The sequence below is a fragment of the Crinia signifera genome, chromosome 6 (genome assembly GCF_055691185.1).
Source record: "Crinia signifera chromosome 6, ASM5569118v1, whole genome shotgun sequence".
In the NCBI taxonomy this organism is placed as follows: Eukaryota; Metazoa; Chordata; class Amphibia; order Anura; family Myobatrachidae; genus Crinia; species Crinia signifera.
This window is the reverse complement of record NC_139222.1, coordinates 47,171,223-47,194,458: the sequence shown is the minus strand read 5'-3', so window position 1 is coordinate 47,194,458 and position 23,236 is coordinate 47,171,223. Positions and strand designations below refer to the sequence as shown.

The 23,236-nt window shown below is 46.1% G+C and overlaps 1 protein-coding gene across 2 annotated transcripts in view; it reads left to right on the top strand.

Moving 5' to 3' along the window:
• SERPING1 (serpin family G member 1) overlaps positions 1–20,908 on the top strand; it is a 132,513-nt gene extending 111,605 nt beyond the window's left edge. For both annotated transcript variants that reach the window (XM_083146119.1, XM_083146120.1), the window contains 2 exons: positions 3,515–3,737; positions 20,342–20,908. In XM_083146119.1, coding sequence (XP_083002245.1) covers positions 3,515–3,737; positions 20,342–20,598 — 480 coding nt within the window. In that variant the 3' untranslated portion in view covers positions 20,599–20,908. The remainder of the gene's footprint in view (positions 1–3,514; positions 3,738–20,341) is intronic.
• Positions 20,909–23,236: the final 2,328 nt, after the last annotated feature.

Genomic DNA, 23,236 nt, shown 5'->3' with positions numbered 1-23,236 from the left:
CTGCAATACCTGGTTTACCAGTTGCCACAGGGATCCAATAACAGAGCTGGAATCAAAACTGCTTGGTTCAGATCTTAAGCTGGAGCCAGCATTATTTGAACATGCCTGGAATAGAAATTGCCAAAATCTGGGCTAGAACTGCAATGACTTGAGTCAGGCCTGGTACCAGAATAATTTGAATACAAGCTGGAACTGGAGTTACTTCAATGCAAGAAGGAACAGGAATACAGTAGCTACAGTAGATGTCTCAGAATGGATATTGCCTATAGTAACCAATTAGATTTTGTCTATCATTTGTCTGATGCAGTCTAGAAAGTAAAAAAAAAGAATATGATTGGTTGCTACGGGCAACATCATGGGTGACATTCTATGGGATGGGGGTTTTTTTTTTGCGATTTTTTTTCGCAAAAACTGCCGAAATCGCATGTTTTTCCATTTTCGCATATTTAATGAGCTGCGAAAATGTGAAAAAAGTGCGATTTTGGCCAACAAATTTGACATTCTGGAAATGCAATGGCTGTTTTTCGCAGCACATCGCATCCAGATGTTTTCACATTGAAAAGTATACAAATCGCATATTTAATGGTATGCGATTTGTATAAATGTGTCTAAAATTCGCCCAAAAATCAGACCAGGTTCTGATGGGCGAAATAGCCAGAACCCTGCACAGATCATTGAGATCTGTGCAGGGTTCTGGTGGAAAAAAAGGGTTAAACAGTTAAAAAAAAAACAACTGTGCGGGGTCCCCCGTAATAGCATAACCAGCCCCGGGCTCATTGAGCCAGTGCTGGTGACATAAAATCACGGTCCCCGACAAATAGGGGTCCCCTTGATTTAATGAAACCAGAACCAGGCTCAAAGTCCGGCGCTGGTTCCCAAAATACAGGGGACAAAATGACTAGGGGTCCCCCACATTTCAAGAACCAGCACCAGACCCAACCAGCCAGCAGGGTAATGCCACAGCCGGGAGACATTTATTATATAAGGTCCCACGGCCAAAGCATTATCCCCCTGGCTGGTCAGCATGGGCAGGGGTCCTGGGGAAGTGGGGACCCCCCCAAAGAAGGGGTCCCCCCCTCCAGGACTTACCAGCCCATGCTGAAAGTCCAGGGCTGTCCCCGATGCCCCTGGACGGTGGGCATCGGGCTGATGAAAAGTGTAAAAAAAGAATAAAAACTATTGTCTTATACTGTAGAACTAGGAGTCCCAGCAAGCCTACCCCACATGCTGGGACTTGGAGAACCACAAGTCCCAGCATGCGGGGCATTAAAGGGCCTGCTGGCACTTGTAGTTCCACAGTACAAGAAATAGTTAAATAAAACACACACTGACACCCTGAAAAATAAACGTTTAATACATCCACAGCCCACACATACTGATACTTACCTACCTTGAGCCCGTGGGTCGGTCCCTGGTTCCGGGGCTGGTCCGGTGCTCCAGGGCTGAAGAGTCCGGTTCCGGGGCCTTGGTCCTGGTTCCGGGGCTGGTCCGGGGCTCCTGGGCTGAAGATTTCAGGGTCCTGGATCCGTAGTAATCCTAAGGGTACCTGAGGAAGGAAATCCTACTCACCTGGTCCCCGGCGACGACCCCGGCATCTTCAGCTCCAGACGCACTGCTCCCGGCTGGTACCCGCTCACGGACTGGAGAGGCGCAGAGATGTTCATCTTCCGCGCCTCTCCTCAGACTGATTCTATTGGCCGCCTAGCGGCCAATCAGGAGCCGAGAAAGTCTTCAGCCCCGGACCAGCCCCGGAACCAGGACCAAGGCCCCGGAACCGGACTCTTCAGCCCTGGAGCCCTGGACCAGCCCCGGAACCAGGACCAAGGCCCTGGAACCGGACTCTTCAGCCCTGGAGCCCCGGACCAGCCCCGGAACCAGGGACCGACCCACGGGCTCAAGATAGGTAAGTATCAGTATGTGTGGGCTGTGGATGTATTAAACGTTTATTTTTCAGTGTGTCAGTGTGTGTTTTATTTAACTATTTCTTGTACTGTGGAACTACAAGTGCCCTTTAATGCCCCGCATGCTGGGACTTGTGGTTCTCCAAGTCCCAGCATGCGGGGTAGGCTTGCTGGGACTCATAGTTCTACAGTATAAGACAATAGTTTTTATTTATTTTTTACACTTTTCATCAGCCCGATGACCACCGCCCAGGAGCATCGGGGACAGCCCCGGACTTTCAGCATGGGCTGGTAAGTCCTGGAGGGGGGGACCCCTTCTTTGGGGGGGTCCCCACTTCCCCAGGACCCCTGCCCATGCTGACCAGCCAGGGGGATAATGCTTTGGCCGCGGGACCTTATATAATAAGTGTCACATTACCCTGCTGGCTGGTTGGGTCTGGTGCTGGTTCTTGAAATGCGGGGGACCCCTAGTCATTTTGGCCCCCGTATTTTGGGAACCAGCGTCGGACCTTGAGCCTGGTGCTGGTTTCATTAAATCAAGGGGACCCCTATTTGTCGGGGACCGTGATTTTATGTCACCAGCACCGGCTCAATGAGCCCGGGGCTGGTTATGCTCTGGCGGGGGAACCCGAGCAGTTGTTTTTTTTATTTTAAATTGCGATTTCCTGCAAATGTGCGATTTTCAGGTCTGAAAATTGCACATTTGCAGGAAATCGCAATTTAAAATAAAAGAAATCGTATCAAATCGCACCTATTCGCACTATTTGGGCCGTTTTTTGCACCTCATTAAATATGCGAAAAACGGCCCAATCTTGCGATTTTCAAAAGTGCGATTAGGTGCGATAAAAAACATGCGGATTTTACCGCATCCCATAGAATGTCACCCCATGTCTTTTATTTTTAGACGCTTTAGTAAACACTCCATTAAGTCTTCCTAGGGCAGATGCAGGATTTACACACTGAGAACCACAGATGTTCTGTATACAACAAAACCTGTGAACAATATTGTCAGCAGCACAGGAAGTAGTTTGATAGAGATTACCTGTTGCTGACGCTGAGCTCCTATTGGTAGTACTGCTGTCAGTTGACTGAGGAAAAGACAGATGTGCCAATTGACCAAAGCTGGCAAAAATATGTATAGTAAGGATGCCAGTGCTACTGGACGCCCCTCCGCAATGACACAGCAGACACAGCAGTGGTAGACACAGTGACAGAACACACCAAGTGGTGGACCCCAGCTGTATGGGCGAAAGTCCTGACAACAGCCGCCATATACCTGACAGACCTCAAACATTCAAATTAAAAGAGAATTTAATCACTTTAAGGTCAATCAGAACCCAATTGATAAAAAAAAAAATTCAGAGAACATGTCAGGGCATGCAAGATTTAGACAAGGTTGGTAAACAGAGAAGAGCTGGCCAGTGGCAAGAACAAACCAGAATTAGGATTCCATTACATAATGACAGCCCAAATGCTGAAACGTGCCAGATAGGATTTAAATTATCCAGAAACAGAATCACAGCAAAATAGTAAAGAAGCACCACAATAATATGCCTTATTTTACCATGACATGAATTTGAGTTCCTTGACCCACTTGTGCACTATCCCATCAGGTAGCCCGATTTCCTTTGTCAGACAACTGCAGCCTTCTCATCTTCATGCCAGTGTCAAATAATGCAGATGCTCTGAAGACAATGGAGGCCAAGCTCACTGGGGAGGTTATAACTCAACTGATGACACTGCTGGAACAAATGGATCCTCGAGCAACAACTGTATACATCCCACAACTTAATCTAGACTCGGACCTTGATCTTAATGAAGTGTTACATTTAGTTGGTAAGTCTAAAGTTACAGTGATGAATATTGTGTAGAAGCATGTATACAAATGAATGCTAGGGCCACAGATGTATGTGGTATGTTATTTCGGTATTAAGAATGTCAACATCATGTCACCATGGGAAGAGTAATAATATCAACATTCAGGATATTGACATGTTCAGTATGTCATTACATTATTTTACATGTGCACATTCACAATGAATGTCAACAGTATTTTAAGTTCAACATAACTCTAAATCTAACCCTAATTGCAACCTAATCTAACCCTACTGAAATTTCAGCCTAACCCTAATGCTACCCTAAATAATGGATGATATACATTGACATCCACCAGTGGTTCTATGCAAATTTGTATTGACATATTGTTTGCAGAATAGTTTAAAGCTGTGTGCACAAGGTACAATTTGACATTCGATTTGGAGTGAATCGGGATCACATAGACATCGAATGGAGATAGACCATGTTCAGCTAAAATCGAAAAGCCAAAATAGACAGCGCAGCAATGACTATATAGTGCAGACTGAATGTAGATAGTACGAATTGTATGTAAATAGCACATGAGTTAGCAAGATTGCATAGCAATCAATATTAGTCAATCTTAGTTAAACAGTAAAGGAATCTCACCATGTGTACACACTAATCGACTTTGCCCATGCATGTTCCAGATAAGGGGATTTTTGTAAGAACTTACCATTCCAACCCCTTTCTCTGAGTCCAGTCCTGTGACACAGCTACCCTTGGGATGTAGGAGGGTACGAAGGGGCTAGGAACCTATGCTGAAAGTCTTTGGAACAGACTCCTCCCCTTCTGTATCCCACAATGCTTCAGTTCAATTTCAAGAGCACACTAGTATACAAAACGCAGAACAATGCCTGAACATCTTATATGCATATTCATAAAACCATAACATGATAAAACATGATCAGTATAACTTACTGAGCGTAAGGAGAGGGATCGCTGTCTCACCAGACTGGACTCAGAGAAAGGGGTTCGAACGGTAAGTTCTTGCAAAAATCCCCTTTTCTCTTTCTTCCAGTCCGATGACACAGCTAACATTCACGAGCTGGTACTATGGGAGGTACCGCTCAGACCGGCAGTTCTCATCACTGCACGTCCAAATAAAGGTGTCCTCCAACGTGAACTCATGAAACCTGTAAAATTTTGGTAAAGGTGTGAACAGAGGACCAGGTGGCAGCCCTACACAACTGCTCCGCTGTAGCCCCATGGCGCACGGACCACGAGGAAGCAACTAACCTGGTGGTATGGGCATTTATCCATGAAGGAACCGGTCTACCTGCCTTACCGTAGGCAAAGGCAATAGTAGACCTCAATCAACGAGCAATGGTCTGCTTTGAAGCAGGCCACCCAATCTTATAGACATCATACAATACCAAAAGCAAATCATATTCGCAAATGACCTTTACCCTGTCCACGTAAATTCGCAAAGGTGCAAACTACGTTAAATTTCTTCAATTTGTCCCTATGACTCACTCCCTCAGGAGGAGAAAACACCGGAAGAACAATGTCTTGGTTAAAATGAAAAGAAGACACTACCTTAGGTAGAAAAGTAGGTACTGTTTGAGACACAGCCCTATCATCATGAAAAAACAAAAACGGGGACTTGCAGGACAAGGCACCCAACTCTGAAACACTCCTTGCCGAAGCAATGGCCAACAAAAAAATCAGTTTCCAAGAAACATACTTAAGATCAGCTGATCTTAAAGGCTCAAAAGGGGGATTTTGCAATACAGACAGAACTAGAGACAAATCCCACGGTGCCACAGGTTGCCTGTATGGAGGTTTAAGTCTTGTCACTCCTTGTAAAAAGGTCTGAACCTTGGGTAATAAAGATACCCTCTTTTGAAAGAAAAATTATAATGCAGGCAACTGTACTTTCAGAGACTAAAATAGGACCTGCAGAAAAACCATCGTGCGGATATGCCAAAAGTCTCGAAAACTTTGGACATCGACGTGTGAACTTTCTGACGTTCACACCACCTGATGTAAATCTTCCAGACCCTATGGTAGTTAGCTGCTGATACAGGCTTACGAGCCCTGAGCATGGTCTGTATAACTGCATCCGAAAACCCCTTCTTTTTTAGTAAGGCATCAAATTGAGGCGAGCTAGGTCCAGGTGTAGAAAATGGCCCTTGCTTTAGCAAATCCGGCTGCAGAGGAAGACGCCAAGAGTCCGTAGACAATTACAGTATGTCTGAATACCACGACCTCCTGGGCCAATCTGGTGCAATCAGAATGACTTGCACTCCCTGGCCCTTCAGGCATTTCAATACCCTCGGTATCATTGGGAATGGTGGAAATAAGTAGACCAGGTTGAAAAGCCAAATAATTGTCAAGGCATCCACTGCCCAAGCTGTCGGGTCCCTAGACCCGGAGCAAAACCTCGGTACCTGACAGCTGCTCCTTGATGCCATTAGGTCTATCTCTGGAAGACCCCAGCGGTCCACAATCTCCTGGAACACTTCCTGATGAAGTGTCCATTCTCCCTCAAGCAGATTTTCCCTGCTAAGGAAATCCACTTCCACATTCCAGATCCCCAGAATGAACACAGCTGATAATGCTGGAATATTGTTTGTTTGCCCAGGTAAAGATCCGCAATACCTCCTTCATTGCCATCTTGCTGCGAGTGCAGCCCTGGTGATTTAGGTAAGCTACCATTGTGGCCTTGTCAGACTGTATTCATAGTGATCCCTTCAGGAATTCTTTTGCCTGGTGCAAAGAGTTCCATACTGCCTGAAGTTCAAAGATATTGATCGGGAGACTGGATTCTTCCCTGGACCAGAGACCCTGCAACCGTAGGTGAAGGACTACTGCTCCCCAACCCCGGAGACTGGCGTCGGTCGTTATTACTAGCCAGTCCCAGGAGCAAAGGGAATGTCCCAACTGCAAGGTCTCTATATCTGCCCACTAGTTCAGTGAGTCTCTAGACTCCTGAAACAGAAGCAGCTTCTCCTGCTTCCTGGTGTTTGCATTCCCTGACCAACATGACAGGATGTTCCACTGAAATATTCTCGAGTGGAATATGGAGGGAGTCTGGGCAGGAGAACCTATTAAGGAATCCTTTTGCCTGGTCAAAGCCTCTGTTATGGCATTCAAATACCTCACTAAAGCAGCAGCCCATGATGGCACAGCTTGCTCAGACCTAGGGACCTGCGACCCACTGGGTTCAGCGTCACATGAAGGGCACAATTCCCCCTGGTCCCCTTGTTCACATGTTAAATTGCCTCCGCATAATCTGCAGCAAATAACCATGTCCAGCGCTCCCTCCTCCAACACAACAGAAGTGCACTGTCACGTTTCGTGAAGCACCAGCTGGAGTGTAATGGAGGCTGGGTGCTTTGATGTAGGGCTGTTGCATGAACGACAGAAGGAAGTGAAGCAATTGGATAAAATTAAACCATTTTTAATAAAGATACTGCGGTACAAGTTATGAATGATGGCACAATGATTAACTGTAGAATTTGATAAATTGGAAGCAGACAATAATATACAATACTTATTGAAGAGCTTTGAAGATGATTGATAAGTTGAATGATTGGTTGATTGCAGGATTGGATGATTGGGTGATTGAAAGAAGGATTGGATGATTGGATGAAAGATTGGATGATTAGATGATTGGATAAAGGATTGGATGAATGGATGATTGGTTGAAGGATGGGATGATTGGTTGAAGGATTGGAATAAGAAAAAGATGAAGTCCAGATGAATCTGTGCTGAGTAGGATCGTAGCTGCAGAACCAGGGATGCGACCACAGATAATAACCGTCAGGAATGAAGAAGAAGATGACACCCTTTGGGGTGTTAACCTTGTCCTATCCTTATAGGCAGCAGAGGGTTCCGTGATGATATGCAGAGAGAATGGAGTAGACTTCACCAGGATGCACAATAGAACTGTAGTGGGAACTACAGGTAGCCAGGAGTACTCAATGATGTTAATGGGTGGACATCATTGTTCTGACTGACGGTCTGGTTTGGCTAGTCAGTATTTGAAGGCTGAGCTGAGCGGTGATTGGCTGAGCGTGTGAGCTCACAGATTGGAGCCGCACAGCATAGGCTGTAGTAACCAAGAAGATGGCCGCCGCCAGATGCGGTGACAGAAACCAGCCGGCGGTGACTGTACGCGGAGGCGCTGCAGCCGGTGTCTCTTAGCCATAGGCCTAACCTGACACGGATCCATCATGGCGGCTCATGCCTCACGCCACCCAGAATCTGCATGACATGAGACTGCACACCACCGCTGTCACCCGGTGGCGACAGAGTGACGGAGCGCAGACAGCCAAGCATGGGAATCAGCAGCGGAGGTGAGCGCCAGGGCAGAGGGTAACCTATCAGAGGTCTTTGGGCTCGGGACAGCACAGAAAGGCAGGGTAGCTGACATGGTGGTCGTGACAGCACCCCCTCCTTTACGAGTGGCCCCAGGACACTCTTTAGGTTTAGTTGGAAATTTCTTATGGAAGTCTTGCATCATTCTGGGGGCGTGTACTTCAGACGCATTGGTCCATGACCTCTCTTCAGGCCCATAGCCTTTCCAATCGATCAAGTACTGTAGGCGCTTGTACCTAATACGAGAGTCCAGAATTCGGTCCACCTCATATTCAATGCCCCTTTGTGTAAAAACTTTGGGAGACTTGGGAAGAGCAGCATGAAATTTGTTTAACACAGAAGGTTTAAGTAATGAGATATGAGTTTGGAATCCTTAAGTAATGTGGTAATTTTAACTTATAGGCAACTGGATTGATGATCTGTATTATCGGGAAAGGCCCGATAAAACGGGGTGCAAATTTCATCGATGGCACACGAAGACGAATGTTATGAGTGGACAGCCATACCTTGTCACCCACTCTCAATGTGGGAATAGCTCTTCTCCTTCTATCATCAAATTTCTTATATTCCTGTGAAGCTTTTGACAATGATTTCCTGACTTTCTTTCAATGCTGATGAAGCTGCTGGAGAGTTAATGCTACCGCTGGAACAGATGTTGAAGGTAGCCGCTGGAAGTCAGGAACCCTAGGATGGAAGCCATAATTAATAAAGAAAGGTGTAGAAGAAAAAGATGACTGGTACTGATTGTTATGACCAAATTCGGCCCATGGTAACACCTCGACCCAGTCATCCTGGGAGGATGAAACATGTAAACGTAAAAAAGTCTCTACATCTTGATTGACTCTTTCCGTTTGGCCGTTAGATTGCGGATGGTAGGCTGTACTGAGGTTGAGTTGAATTTTGAGAACTTTGCATAGGGTTCGCCAGAATTTTGAGACGAACTGTACCCCATGATCTGAGACAATTTCTTCAGGTAGTCTGTGGGTTTTGAAGATCTCCTTGATAAAAAGGTTGGTACTTGTGTATTATCACGGCTCCCACGATTTCCATCTTATGGGATCTTATACAATTTAAAATTGTATACCATTGTATATGGCATACAATGGCATACGATGAGATGAGATGAGATTTTAAATTGTATATGCACACTAATGGGTGCTTTCAAGGTCAATTGGCCCCCCTATAAGATTTTTAATTGTATAAGCACCCTAATGGGTGCTTACAATGTTAAATGCACCCCCACTATCAACGCGAGGGGCGGCGGTACGCGTCCTCCGACCTTTTCATACCCCCACTATCAATGTCAGCGTGGAGTTGATCTTATATAGTGTGGCGAGCGCAGCGAGCCACGAGCCCGAAGCGTGGCGAGCGCAGCGAGCCCCGCGCGGGGACGCGTAATACTTTACATGTATTACGCGTCCGCTCGCCATGCTTCGGGCTCGGTGGCTCGCTGTGCTCGCCACACTATATAAAATTAACTCCACGCCACCATGGATAGTGGGGGTATGCAAAGATCGGAGGACACGTACCGCCTCACCTCGCGGGCTCGCTACGCTCGCCACGCTTCGGGTTGGCGTTGATAGTGGGGGTGGCGTGGGGGTGCATTTAACATTGTAAGCACCCATTAGGGTTTCAGAAGACCTACAAATTCATTTCTCGAAGGTACTGGTAGACTGCCCTGAAGAAAGATGTTCAGGAATATATTGCTTCCTGTCCTCATTTTCATCTTAAGGCTTATGGTATGCAATGAGATGGGATGAGATGGGAGCCGTGATAGTACACAAGTACCAAAAGGTTTGTTAACTTTGGAGCTAAAGGTAACCCACGAAGCGGTATGAAATGAGCCATTTTAGAAAATCAGTCTATGACCACCCATATGGTGGTATAACCATCAGATGATGGAAGTTCGGTAATGAAGTCCATTGACAAATGAGTCCAAGGACCCTGCGGAATGGAGAGGGGCATCAATGGACCCACTGGAGCTAAACGGGAGGACAGGGCACAATGAGGACAGGAAGCAATATATTCCTGAGCATCTTTTTTCAGGGCAGTCTACCAGTACCTTCGAGAAATGAATTCGTAGGTCTTCTGAATCCCTGGTTGACCGGAGAATTTGGAATCATGAGCCCAACGTAGAATTTCTTTCCTTGAGCCTGGCTTAACAAAGGTTTTACCTGGGGGAATTGACGCTTGTACAGTTGTTGCAGAAAAGGCGAGAGGATCAATAATTGGACTTCCCTCATATGATTTGGATTCCTCCTCAGTCTCCCATGACCTAGACAGAGCATCTGCCTTACGATTTTTTACTCCAGGAGATAAAGACAATTTAAAATTAAATCTGGAAAAGAACAACACCCATCTGGGTTGTCGAGGATTGAGACACTGAGCATTTTTCAAGTAAAGCAAGTTTTTATGATCGGTAATGATGTTAAGGACATGGGCTGCCCCCTCGAGTAGATACCGCCACTCCTCCAAGGCCATTTTAATAGCTAGCAGTTCTTGATCCCCAATAGCGTAATTCTGTTCAGCTGGGGAAAACTTCTTAGAGAAGAAACAACATGGATGAAACTGTCCGTCAGTATTAGTCTGGGAAAGCACAGCCCCCACACCAATAGCAGAGGTGTCGACTTCCAGAGTAAAGGGTAAACTGACATCTGGTTGGGCCAGAACTGGTGCTGAAATGAACTTTCCTTTGTGCAGTGTAAAAGCTTTAGAAGCCTCGGGATCCCAATTGGAGGGCTTGGCACCCTTGCGAGTGAGAGCAGTTATTGGAGCTACAATAGTAGAGAAGCCTTTGATGAACTTTCTATAGTAGTTTGCAAATCCGAGGAATCTTTGGACCCCTCGGAGGGTGTGAGGACGAGGCCACATCTGGATTGCTTCAACTTTAGCTGGATCCATCTCCAGACCGGAGCCTGATACGATATACCCCAAGAAGGGTATGGATGAGACCTCAAAAATACATTTTTCTAACTTGCAGAAAAGGAGGTTCTTCCTGAGGCGAGAAAGCACTTTCCTGACAACCTCTGGATGTTTCTGAAGACTATTGGCAAATATCAGGATATCGCTGAGGTAAACCACAACATGTTTGTACAGAAGATCACGAAAAAGTTCATTCATGTAAGATTGAAAAACCGCTGCTACATTACTCAGGCCAAAAGGCATAACAAGGTATTCAAAATGTCCATCTCTGATATTAAAAGCGGTCTTCCATTCGTCTCCTTCACAAATGCGAATAAGGTTGTAAGCCCCTCGGAGATCCAATTTGGAAAAGATGGTAGCCCCTTTGATCCTGTCAAAAAGTTCTGTGATGAGTGGCAGTGGATAACGGTTTTTGATGGTAATTTCGTTTAACCCTCGATAATCGATGCAAGGTCGTAACCCGCCATCCTTTTTCTTGACAAAAAAGAAGCCAGCTCCATCAGGAGAAGAAAAGGGGCAGATGAACCCTTTAGCTAGATTTTCCTGTATATATTTAGACATAGCCTGTGTCTCAGGCAAAGACAAAGGGTAAGTGTGACCCGAGGGGGGTTCTTTCCTGGTATTAGATCGATTGAACAGTCCCATGGACGATGGGGAGGTAATTTGTCAGTAGCTTTTTTGCAGAAAACATCAAAGAAATCTTGATATGGAGTAGGTAACCCTTCAGGAATTTGAAGAGAGACTTGGCGTGTAGGTGCCACGGATTTGAGACATGACTTGGTACAAGTGGCACCCCATGCTTGGATCTGGGACGTTACCCAATTGATACTGGGATTATGGGTACGTAACCAGGGGAGACCCAAAACGATTGGCTAGGAGGACTTGGGAATGACAATTTTTTCAACATGTAGCAGTCCGACTTGTGCCAGTCTCACCTAATATACGACTTCTGTCTACAGCGGTAAGATAAACTGGACGCTGGAGGGGGGTGGTAGGTAGACGCCAACGCTTGACAACATCAGTGGTGATGAAACTCTCTGCTGCTCCCGAGTCTAGGTGAGCCGGCAATTGTCTGAACTGATGTTTGACTTGCAATGATACTTGAAGGATACAGTCTTTATTATTTGGAGAGGTAAAACAACAACCCCTAACCTGCCCTCCCTCTTACAGGTTAGGTTCTGGCGTTTCCCGGTTTCTTTGAACAGGAATCAACGGCGTGCTGAGGATCAGCACAAAAGAGACAAATACGTTCATCATGATGACATCTGCATTCAGCTGAAGTCATTTTGAAGCGGTTAACCTGCATAGGTTCCTCCGCTGGTGGTGATGAAGGTTTAGACACATGGAAAGATGGACTGGGAGTAGCTTGATTCCTTTCTTGAGTTCTCTCTCTGAGTCAGATCAATTTTTGTGCAGAGAGAGAGATCAGGTCCTCTAATCTGGAAGGCAAATCTCTTGCCGCAAGCTCATCTTGTCCGAGAGCCCATTCATAAAGGCTGCAAGAAAGGCCTCTTCATTCCAGGGCAATTCAGCTGCCAATATCTTGAATTGTATCAGATACTGTCCTACTGTTCTAGAACCTTGACGTAGATGAAGGATCTCAGTTGCAGCTGAACTGAGTCGTCCCGGTTCATCGAAGATGATTTTGAAGGTGGAAAAAAACGAGAATATTCAGCTAAGAGTGGATCTGCTTTTTCCCACAGGGGAGACGCCCAATTGAGAGCTGAACCCGGAGAGGAGAGATATTACATAAGCCACTTTGGTTCGGTCCGTAGGAAAATATGAAGATTGAAGTTCAAAGTGAATTTCACATTGATTAATAAAGCCTCTACAGCAGGGGTTCCCAAACTTTTTTGAATCATGGCACCCTAGAGCATCAAAATGTTTTCAAGGCACCCCTAGGCCAAATGCTTCTTATCGAGAAATGCAGAAAAAAATATTACATTAAGTGCATTGTGTTTATATGTCACAGTTATCTGGTGAGGGACAAGATTTGCTTCTGTTTGTCCACATATATTATGATTGGCAGCCACTAGCACTGCTTTTGCCTGTTACATTGACCATTAATAATATGAATTTATCCTGGTCTACCAACCCAAGGCACCTCTGTAAGTGTCCTGAGGCACCCCAGGGAGCCTAGGCACACAGTTTGGGAACCACTGCTCTACAGTTTTTTGGATTGCCATCAAATTTAGTTGGAGTTGGAAGTTGAAGATGAGCTGTGAAGATCCTGTCGTTGGAGATATGGGTCTAGGCAGTTGCGCCGGTGTGGTTGTTGACCCTTGGCCCTTTTGTAGTGTTGTTTGAATTGTATCCAGTCTTTTTGACAGTCCTTGTAGGGGATGAATAACTTGCTCCTAAGCAGCCTCCTGCTGATCCAGGCGGGCCGCCAGTTGTTGTACTGGAGCAGCTCCTCGCTCCTGTCCTGATGCTGTATCCATGGAGTCAGTACAAACTGTCACGTTTCGTGAAGCACCAGCTGGAGTGTAACGGAGGCTGGGTGCTTTGATGTAGGGCTCTTGCATGAATGACTAAAGGGAGTGAAGCAATTGGATAAAATTAAACCATTTTTAATAAAGATACTGCTGTACAAGTTATGAATGATGGCACAATGAATAACTGTACAATTTGATAAATTGGAAGAAGACAATAATATACAATACTTATTGAAGAGCTTTGAAGATGATTGGTAAGTTGAATGTCTGGTTGATTGCAGGATTGGATGATTGGGTGATTGAAAGAAGGATTGGATGATTGGATGATTAGATGATTGGATGAAGGATTGGATGAATGATTGGATGATTGGTTGAAGGATTAGATGATTGGTTGAAGGATTGGATGATTGGTTGAAGGATTGGAATAAGAAGAAGATGAAGTCCAGATGAATCTGTGCTGAGTAGGATCTTAGCTTCAGAACCAGGGATGGGACCACAGATAATAACCGTCAGGAATGAAGAAGAAGATGACACCCTTTGGGGTGTTAACCTTGTCCTATGTCCTTGTCCTTATAGGCGACAGAGGGTTCCGTGATGATATGGTAACGCAGTGGATGATCAGCAGAGAGAATGGAGTAGACTTCACCAGGATGCACAATATAACTGTAGTGGGAACTACAGGTAGCCAGGAGTACTCAATGATGTTAACGGGTGGACATCATTGTACTGACTGCCGATCTGGCCCGGCTAGTCAGTATTTGAAGGCTGAGCGGTGATTGGCTGAGCATATGAGCTCACAGATTGGAGCCGCACAGCGGAGTGCAGACAGCCAGAATGTGAATCAGCAGTGGAGGTGAGCGCCAGAGCAGAGGGTAACCTATCAGAGGTCTTTGGGCTCGGGACAGCACAGAGAGCCAGGGTAGCTGACATGGTGGTCGTGTTATGCACCCTTCAACCATGTTATAAAACACAATACAAAACGTCAGGTAGAGCACAGAATAATGCACCAGTGTACTTATCTGTGTAGTTCTGTTGTCAGCGATCTGCGAGGGTAGCGCTTTGTAGGAGAGAAAGAAGTCTGTGTCCAGAATCCACCTTATTTCAGCTCCGCAGCATGGAGAGAAATGGCGCCAGTGCACAGAGCAGGAAGAGACCAAGTCTATGCTTCAGCAGGGAAGGAAGCCATTTTGGCGCCTAAACCCCCTTTAGCCGCTCCCTACCTCCAGTAACTCCCCTTCACTAGGAGTTGTCCAGAAACGCTGGACTCCTGTAAAAGACTTCAACTCCCCTAAGGGATTTCTGTCTTTAAGCTCAATCCAAGATGGCAGGCGCCATCGCAGAGGGTCTGTCCCCCAAGATTCCCTTCTAGGCAAGGAGCCCGTTAGGACACCTCCGGAGCCCAGGAAACCTCTTTTAAGCAGAGGTAAGCGCTGTGTAGAGGGAGCAGCAGGTTCCCTCTGCACACAGAGCACTGACAGGATGCGCTTCTGTCAGCCTCTGCTGCGCTCTGAGTGTATGTAAGCTTCAGTGAAGCAACACACTGGAAAACCTGCTCTAACTATAAAGTTAATAAAATAATAAAAAGCCCTAGCTAAACTAGTAAATCCAAAGAAAAAATGCAGCTGCAGTGTAGCTGCTCAGTATAGCACCCACTCCTGTGGGCACCTAAAACGAACTGAAGCATTGTGGGATGCAGAAGAGGAGGAGCCTGCTTCCAAGGACTTTCAGCATAGGTGCCTGGCTCATGCGGACCTTCCTACATCCCAAGGTTAGCTGTGTCACCGGACTGGAGAGAGAAAAATGGGTACTTGCTTCCTAGCACGGCGCCCATCGCATCGTATACCATAACACTAAATAAGGTATACGTTGGTATGCAATGCAACGCGATGTTGTACAATAAAATATCGCATCGCATCATATGCCATACAATGGCATATGATGCGATCGTATATGATTTTTGATTGTACAAGCACCCTGATGGGTCCTTCCAATGTGAAATGGCCCCCCATAGTCAACACCACCCCCAGGATCAACGCCAATCCGAAGCGTGGCAACCTTTTCATACCCCCACTATCCTCGTCGGCGTGGAGTTGATTTTAGATAGTGTGCCGATCGCAGCGAGTCACCAAGCCCAAAGCGTGGCGAGCGAAGCGCGCCTTAAGCGTGGCCAGCGAAGCAAGCCTGAAGCGTGGCGAGCAAAGCCAGCCCCGCGAGGGGACGCGGAATACGAGCCCGAAGTGTGGCTCGCCACACTATATAAAGTCAACTCCACGCCGACGTGGATAATGGGGATATGAAAAGGTCGGAGGACGCGTACCCCCACCACACACGGGCTCGCTGCGCCCGCCACCCTTCAGGTTGGCATTGATCATGGGGGTGGCGTTAAGTATGGGGAGCCATTGAACATTGTAAAGACCCATCAGGGTGGTTTTACAATAAAAAAAATCGTATACCATTGCATGGCATTGCATGCATTGTATGCGGCTATATGGCATGCGATGCGATCGCATAAGATACCATAAGATGAAAATATTGGGCGCCGTGCTAGGAAACAGTGGCCCTTATTCAGATCTGTGCGGCCGGAGCCGCATACGGTGCTCCGGCCGCACAAACCAATCCCCGCCCACAATACGGATCGCCACGGCCGTCCGTACACGGACGGCTGGCGATCCGCATGAAAATGGTGGGGCGTACGCCTCCACCATGGTGGGAGCTGCCCCCTGCATTCGATGGTCGACGACCATCGAAGGCAGGGCCGCACGCTCCCCCCGCTCACGCAAGCTTATACCACACGGACAATCGTCCGTGTGAAAGCTTGTATTTGGGCGGAGAGCTGACATCCGGCGATGTCAGCTTTCCGCCCCCATCACTGGCGTCATAGCCTCATTACCATGCATACGCCCCGCGTTTGCATGGGAACGCCCATGAAACGCTGGGCGTATACATAGGTAAATGAGGCTATCAAGCCCCTCACGCCCCTATACGCCCCCTTTGCGGCGTATAATTTTTGTGTGCGGCGAATTCGCCTGCACATGCGCAGAGTGACCTCTGCGCATGTGCAGAGTGAAAACATCGGCGGTACGGCCGCACGCGGGCCGTACCGCACAGATTAGAATAAGGGCCAATGCTAGGAAACAAGTACCAAAAAATGTTTACATGTTCTGAGTCTGAGGTACAATCAGTACAGAGTCGCGATTTGTTCAGAATGTGGTTTTCACGGTCTGATAGAGAAATACATTCTTAGACCAGCTTACATACTGTAGGTTAAACAGACCATTTTCAATTTGCCAACAACATTTGGCTCTATGTCAAAGTATTTAACTTTTTACAAATATTTGTCATATATTAAATGTTTCACAAAAAGAGGAACCACACATGTATTTATAAAGAAATGATTCCTTAAGAGCATGTTCTAACAAAAGCAAAGTTTAGCACATTAGATATACAAACTACAACAGGATGACTTACCCTTTTGGAGGTGTATGCCAGTGAAAGGTTCTTAACCTAGGGTTATTAATAACTGAAAATATTAGTATTTACACCTTATCTCTATTTCTATCTCTATTCTTATTTTGACCTCTAATTAATGGCCTTTATTATTTATATAAAACTTTGGTGCTTATCCTGGTTTGCTTTTAGGGGCCGAACTACCCAGCCTGCTTTGCGGCTGTCAGTCCGGTTCCCCGGCAGTTTGTGGCGCTTTTCTAAGTTCAAATATGTCCCCATAATGTTGGTGGTGTAGTAGAGGAGTGGGGGATCACTGCCCATAACATGATCCCCCCCTCCATGACTCTAAATCGGCAGCGGCGGCTGCAAAGCAGGCTGGGTAGTCCGGCCCCTAAAAACAAACCAGGATAAGCACCAATGTTTTATATAAATAATAAAGGCCATCAATTAGAGGTGTTATATTAAACTACCAGTTGGTTTTTCACCTTTACCCACATCTCCGAGTGCCGCTTCTTTTATGTTCATATATACACGCTGTCAGCGTATGTGGAAGGCACCGGGGCAATTTACAAGGACACAGCGTATTATATATATATGATACACAATGACACCAAGTGCACCACAAAGTGAGCAGCTACTCTATAGATCTCCTCTGTTAGTGGGAGCCCAATACAATAGAAACAAAAATAATTAATAGAGAGAGCTAATAAGATCCACCACCTGAAAGATTCAAGTTGATTTTTCAAGGACAAAAATATGTACAATTCCAAGCAAGTTGGCAACTAAAGTGACGTTTCTCCTGCAATTGCTGCTGCCATGGAAAAAAAACCTCAGCTTTCCCAAGAGACCCTGTGGTGATGCACAACATTATGATATCTGTTCAGGTCTAAATGGATTGCCCAAAATTAGTGACTCTTCTACCATAACTATCTGAGGATAGTAGCGATGATGACATTTTAGCCCTATAGAGTTGTTAGATTAGTGGTCTTAGTCCCATTTGTAGCTTGTTTTTTGGGAACTCGAACAAGCCAAGCACTTCAGCCACAAAATTATCAGTCCCCGTAACTGAACTGCTTGGTTTGATAAACTGTGCATGTCCTTTTAAAAATACCAAAACTTGTTTGACCATCACTACTAGAGGTTTAGATGCACTTGGCTTCAAAAACAACCAGAAAAAAGATGGAATATACTGCGCTCACCTGTGAGTTACTTGTGGTGTGTGTGAGACTAGCAGTCTAGAGACAAGTTAATGAATGAATAAATGAAGATAGAGAGATGGTGTAAAAGTACAAGGGAATTTACTATTTGTCACAATAAAGTAAAATAATGTGGCAGTGGGAGAATGTATGGAGTCCTGATTAAACAGAAATAGGCCAGCGGGGTATCACTTCACGAGGCCTATTGTTGAGGTATAAGTCTGACCTATGTAGGTCCCTTTATAACCATAGGTCCCTTATAGGAACCTATGTCACTGCGTGGGTGACCGGCCGCGGTCTGTAGTGGGCAAAGGGGTCAGGGAATGGACTCCTGCAATGTTATATAGTTAATAACCACAACAGGGTGAGGTAAAAAGGTGATTGAATCCTGTGTACAGGAATGAATGAATGTCCAGTAGCATGTTCTGTAACAAATGTTGCCAGCGTGGAGGGCAGTGAGCGACGTCCCGCTATGTACTCTTACCGGATGAAGTTCAGGTGCTGCCGCTGTGATGGTGCTGCTTGGTGCACAGGTGAACACACAGCCATGCGCTGTCACCCGGCTCCACAGTCTCTGTCTGCCGTGACTTCCGGGTTCCGCTCTTGCGAGATCGCGGCTCCCTTGGTCAGGCTTACGGTGTGCTGCGGGCTTTGACTCCCGGCTGGGAGGAGGCTGCAGCAGAGGGGGGGGGGGGGATGATGGGAGGTGTGTTGCTGACGCCCTGGATGTGGAATAGGTGTCCCAACGCGTTTCAGCCACTAGGGCCTTTGTCAAGGAATACTGATGGTCTGTGGCGAGCAGTCAAGGAATACTGGATGGTCTGTGGCGAGCAGTATTTATTGGTTTGTGCCCTTATTGGTTTGTGTCCTTAATTGGATCATTAATACAAAAACATCATGTATTAGAACTGATGATTATTCATAACCATCAAGTTCACACATATCACTTTCCTAATTAACTAATCATGCGCACAACATGAAAAGCTCTGCTTTGGCACAAAGCTTCCCCACCAATGTCAATCAAGCAAGCATGCTATAATTATCATCAATTACCGCCCAGCCCACAAACCAATAAATACTGCTCGCCACAGACCATCAGTATTCCTTGACAAAGGCCCTAGTGGCTGAAACGCGTTGGGACACCTAATCCAGATCCAGTACGTCAGCAACACACCTCCCATCATCACCCCCCTCTGCCGCAGCCTCCTTCCAGCCGGGAGTCAGAGCCCGCAGCACACCGTAAGCCTGACCAAGGGAGCCGCGATCTCGCAAGAGCGGAACCCGGAAGTCACGGCAGACAGAGACTGTGGAGCCGGGTGACAGCATACGGCTGTGTGTTCACCCGTGCACCAAGCAGCAACATCACAATGGCAGCACCTGAACTTCATCCGGTAAGAGTACATAGCGGGACGCCGCTTACTGCCCTCCACGCTGGCAACATTTGTTACAGAACATGCTACTGGACATTCATTCATCCTGTACAGTTCTGCAATAAGTGACTATTACAGAGATCCACAGGATTCAATCACCTTTTTACCTCACCCTGTTGTGGTTATTAACTATATAACATTGCAGGAGTCCATTCCCCGACCCCTTTGCCCACTACAGATCGCTGCAGTCACCCACGCAGTGACATAGATTCCTATAAGGGACCTATGGTTATAAAGGGACCTACATAGGTCAGACTTATACCTCAACAATAGGCCTCGTGGAGTGATACCCCACTGGCCTATTCCTGTTTAATCAGGACTCCATACATTCTCCCACTGCCACATTATTTTACTTTATTGTGACAAATAATAAATTCCCTTGTTCTTTTACACCATCTCTCTATCTTCATTTATTCATTCATTAACTTGTCTCTAGACTGCTAGTCTCACACAAACCACAAGTGCCTCACAGGAGAGCGCAGTATGTTCTATCTTTTTTCTATACTGTACTACATAGGGTGGTCAGGACCCACCCGATATACCGCAGCTCCCTACACATTCCAATTAGACCTCCATATAGTCATATCAGTAGGACGCACACATACTGGAACTTGAGCGCTTCCTACCTACCATCTATTACTTCAAAAACAACCAGCCAATCAGCTCCTAACTGCCATGTCACAAGCTGGGTTTGAAAAATGACAAGAGATGATTGGCTGGTTGTTTATCACTCTCCACTTTATCATTTTTTGAAGCTTAGTGCATCTTGACCATTTGTCTGTGATTAAATCAGAATCTACCCTAATTTTTCTGATTTCTATGCTCTACAGGTCTCTTTGGTCTGTTTGAATACCCAAATTTATGTGCTTTGTCAAACAGCACTGAACTTGTTGTAAGCGATGTCCGTCACCGTGCTATTCTGGAAGTCAAAGAAGAAGGTGTGAAGGCAGCAGCGGCTACTTCTATATCCGTAGCCCGCACTGTCTCAGTCTTTGCTGTTCGAAAGCCATTCCTCTTCATTCTAGCCAGTAATAAAAACAAAGTTCCCATCCTTATTGGACGTGTTACAGACCCCAGTCGGCAATAGGAAAGAGATGGTTTGCAGCTGGCAACTGATGACCAACCTATCTTTGCTTAACTAAAGTACTGTAATCATACATAACATATACATAATTAAATGTGGCACACCACTTCAGGAAATTTTTTACATTTAAATAAACAGAATAAAAATTATCATGCTAAATAAATGTATAATAAATGTATACATAACTAAAAGCAGTATATACCTTTTTCCTGAAAAAAAACCTTAAAATGTTCCTCAACACTCGTCATTGTCAAATTTTTTAGACACTGAACTCTTGATGCATTAAATAAAAGATGAGAATCATGTGCAATCACCTGATTTTTTTCTTTTGTACATTTTGAGCCTGTGTACTTATAATCTGTAAAGGCCCCCATACACTTGGGCGACTTGTCCTTAGGACAAGTCGCCCCCGACTTCCCCTGAGCTTCCCCTGCTGCTCCCCGGGGGAGCTTGATTAGATTGGCACTTGATGTGCCATTTTTTACATGTGATAAATCGTCTCGATTTATCACATGTAAAAAACACGGGGAGCAGGGGGGGGGCTACCGAGCAGGGCTGCTGGTGGGAGCAGGGGGGCTGGGGACGCTGCGGGGGACACAGGCGGCATAGAGCCGGGCAGGGGGAGCCGGCCGGGAGCTGTCAGTAATGAATAAAAAAAAAAAGCCCATACAATGAATGGGCAGCCTGTGATTGGCTGCTGAGCGCTCTCTCAGCCAATTGCTGACTGGCTGAGAGAGCGCTCAGCCAATCACAGGCCGCCCATTCATTGTATGGGCTTTTTTTTTTATTCATTACTGACAGCTCCCGGCCGGCTCCCCCTGCCCGGCTCTATGCCGCCTGTGTCCCCTGCAGCGTCCCCAGCCCCCCCTGCTCCCTCCACCGCCGCGCCGCCCCACTAGGTCCCAAGTCGGGTGGTCGGACGTGCAGCAGGTCCGACCACCCGACGCAGATCCGATGCGCACGGGACCGCGCATCGGATCTGAGGGGACATCAAAACTAGACGATTTTGGTCCGATTTCGGCCAGATCCGACTGATCTGGCCGAAATCGGACCAAAATCGGCTAGTGTATGGGGGCTTTAAGAAAGGACATGCAAATTTATATCCATGAAATGTGCTCACCTAATGCCTAGCATGAAAAACAGATTCTGAAGTTAGCCGCTTCACAGGAGCGAGTTTGTGACTCAGTCATTCATCTATAGCCAGACCCAAAATACACGATTTGCCACTTAATTGTTTTGCATAATAGGTCTCTAGTTTTGCTAGGAGGTGGGTTCAAATGATAGGTTCATCAGAGCTAGATTGTGGGTTGGGGAAAGAACATGCAAATAAAGGAACTGTTGCATTAAATATTCTAGCAGTATAAAATCCTATTTGTATATTGCAGGGTTGCCGACCCTCCCGGAATTTGCGGGAGTCTCCCGAAAATCGTGTCCTTCCTCCCGGCCCCCGGAAGGGTGGGCAACCCTCCCGGAATCAGGGGGACCCCCACTGAGCCCCCCGATCGCGGCATTTATATGCCGCAATCCACGGGTCTCAGGGGAGGGGGCGGAGCTAAAACGGTAAATCGTGACATTTTAGCCCCGCCCCCTCCATGGATAGCAGTTTTTTCTGCTATTTGATGTAATGGGGGCGGGGCTTAATGACGTCACAGTTAAGCCCCACCCCCAAAACTCGTAATGCGAGATTCCTCTCCGGGCTTCTCCCGGAGAGGATTTTTTTAAAGTCGGCAACCCTGGTATATTGTAGTATTCTCTGGAACATTATGCCTCTTCCGATAGTTACCACACTGTATGAAATATTTCCCTGCGTAGAGTCTAGCAACCTCATATAAACAGACTTTCCTACTGCCCCATGCAGGAGGGGCATGTACACGCGTGTTCACTTTCACCGCTAGTCAGTGGCAGATTATTCCCATTGTAAAGCAGCGACAGGGCTACAATGATACAAATTGTGTCATTGAAAAAAGAGGGTATGCAAATATGTTCAATCTCTCTGATTACAGCTTATCCAAGTAGTTATGTTTATGAAAAGAGATGTATTTAAAAGGATTCAACAGTGCCATTTTCCTCCTGCACTGGTTATAAAGATCAATGGGGCAGATTTATTAAGCCTTAACAAGAGATAAATACAAGGGTGATAAAGAGAGATAAACTTTCAGCATATCACCTGCTAACTGCCATGTTACAGGCTGTGTTTGAAAAAAGTCAGTAAGGAGCTGATTGGCTGGATGTTTATCTCTCTTTATCACCCTTGCATTTATCTCTTGTTAAGGCTTAATACATCTGCCCCAGGGATCCCTATCTTTACAATCATTTTCAAACAAGATTTCTCCTGGTTACTTATACCCCTTTTACACCAAAATCCCTGGTCGGACCCTGGTCTTTGAACACGGGAGTTGCCAGGGTTGGACCCAGCTTCATACCCCATTTACACAGCACTGTGACCCAGGTCGGACCCAGGTCTGCGCCATTTACACTGAACCTGGGTTAGCCCTGCTTTTCCCTATGGATGATATTAAAAATGTCCATTTTAGGACTGATAAACTGCCATCCAACCTACCCTCAATGATTTAAAATAAAAATGAAAAGACATGACAATTTAGCATTGAAAAATAATGTTTATTTTGTAAAATATTTTTCA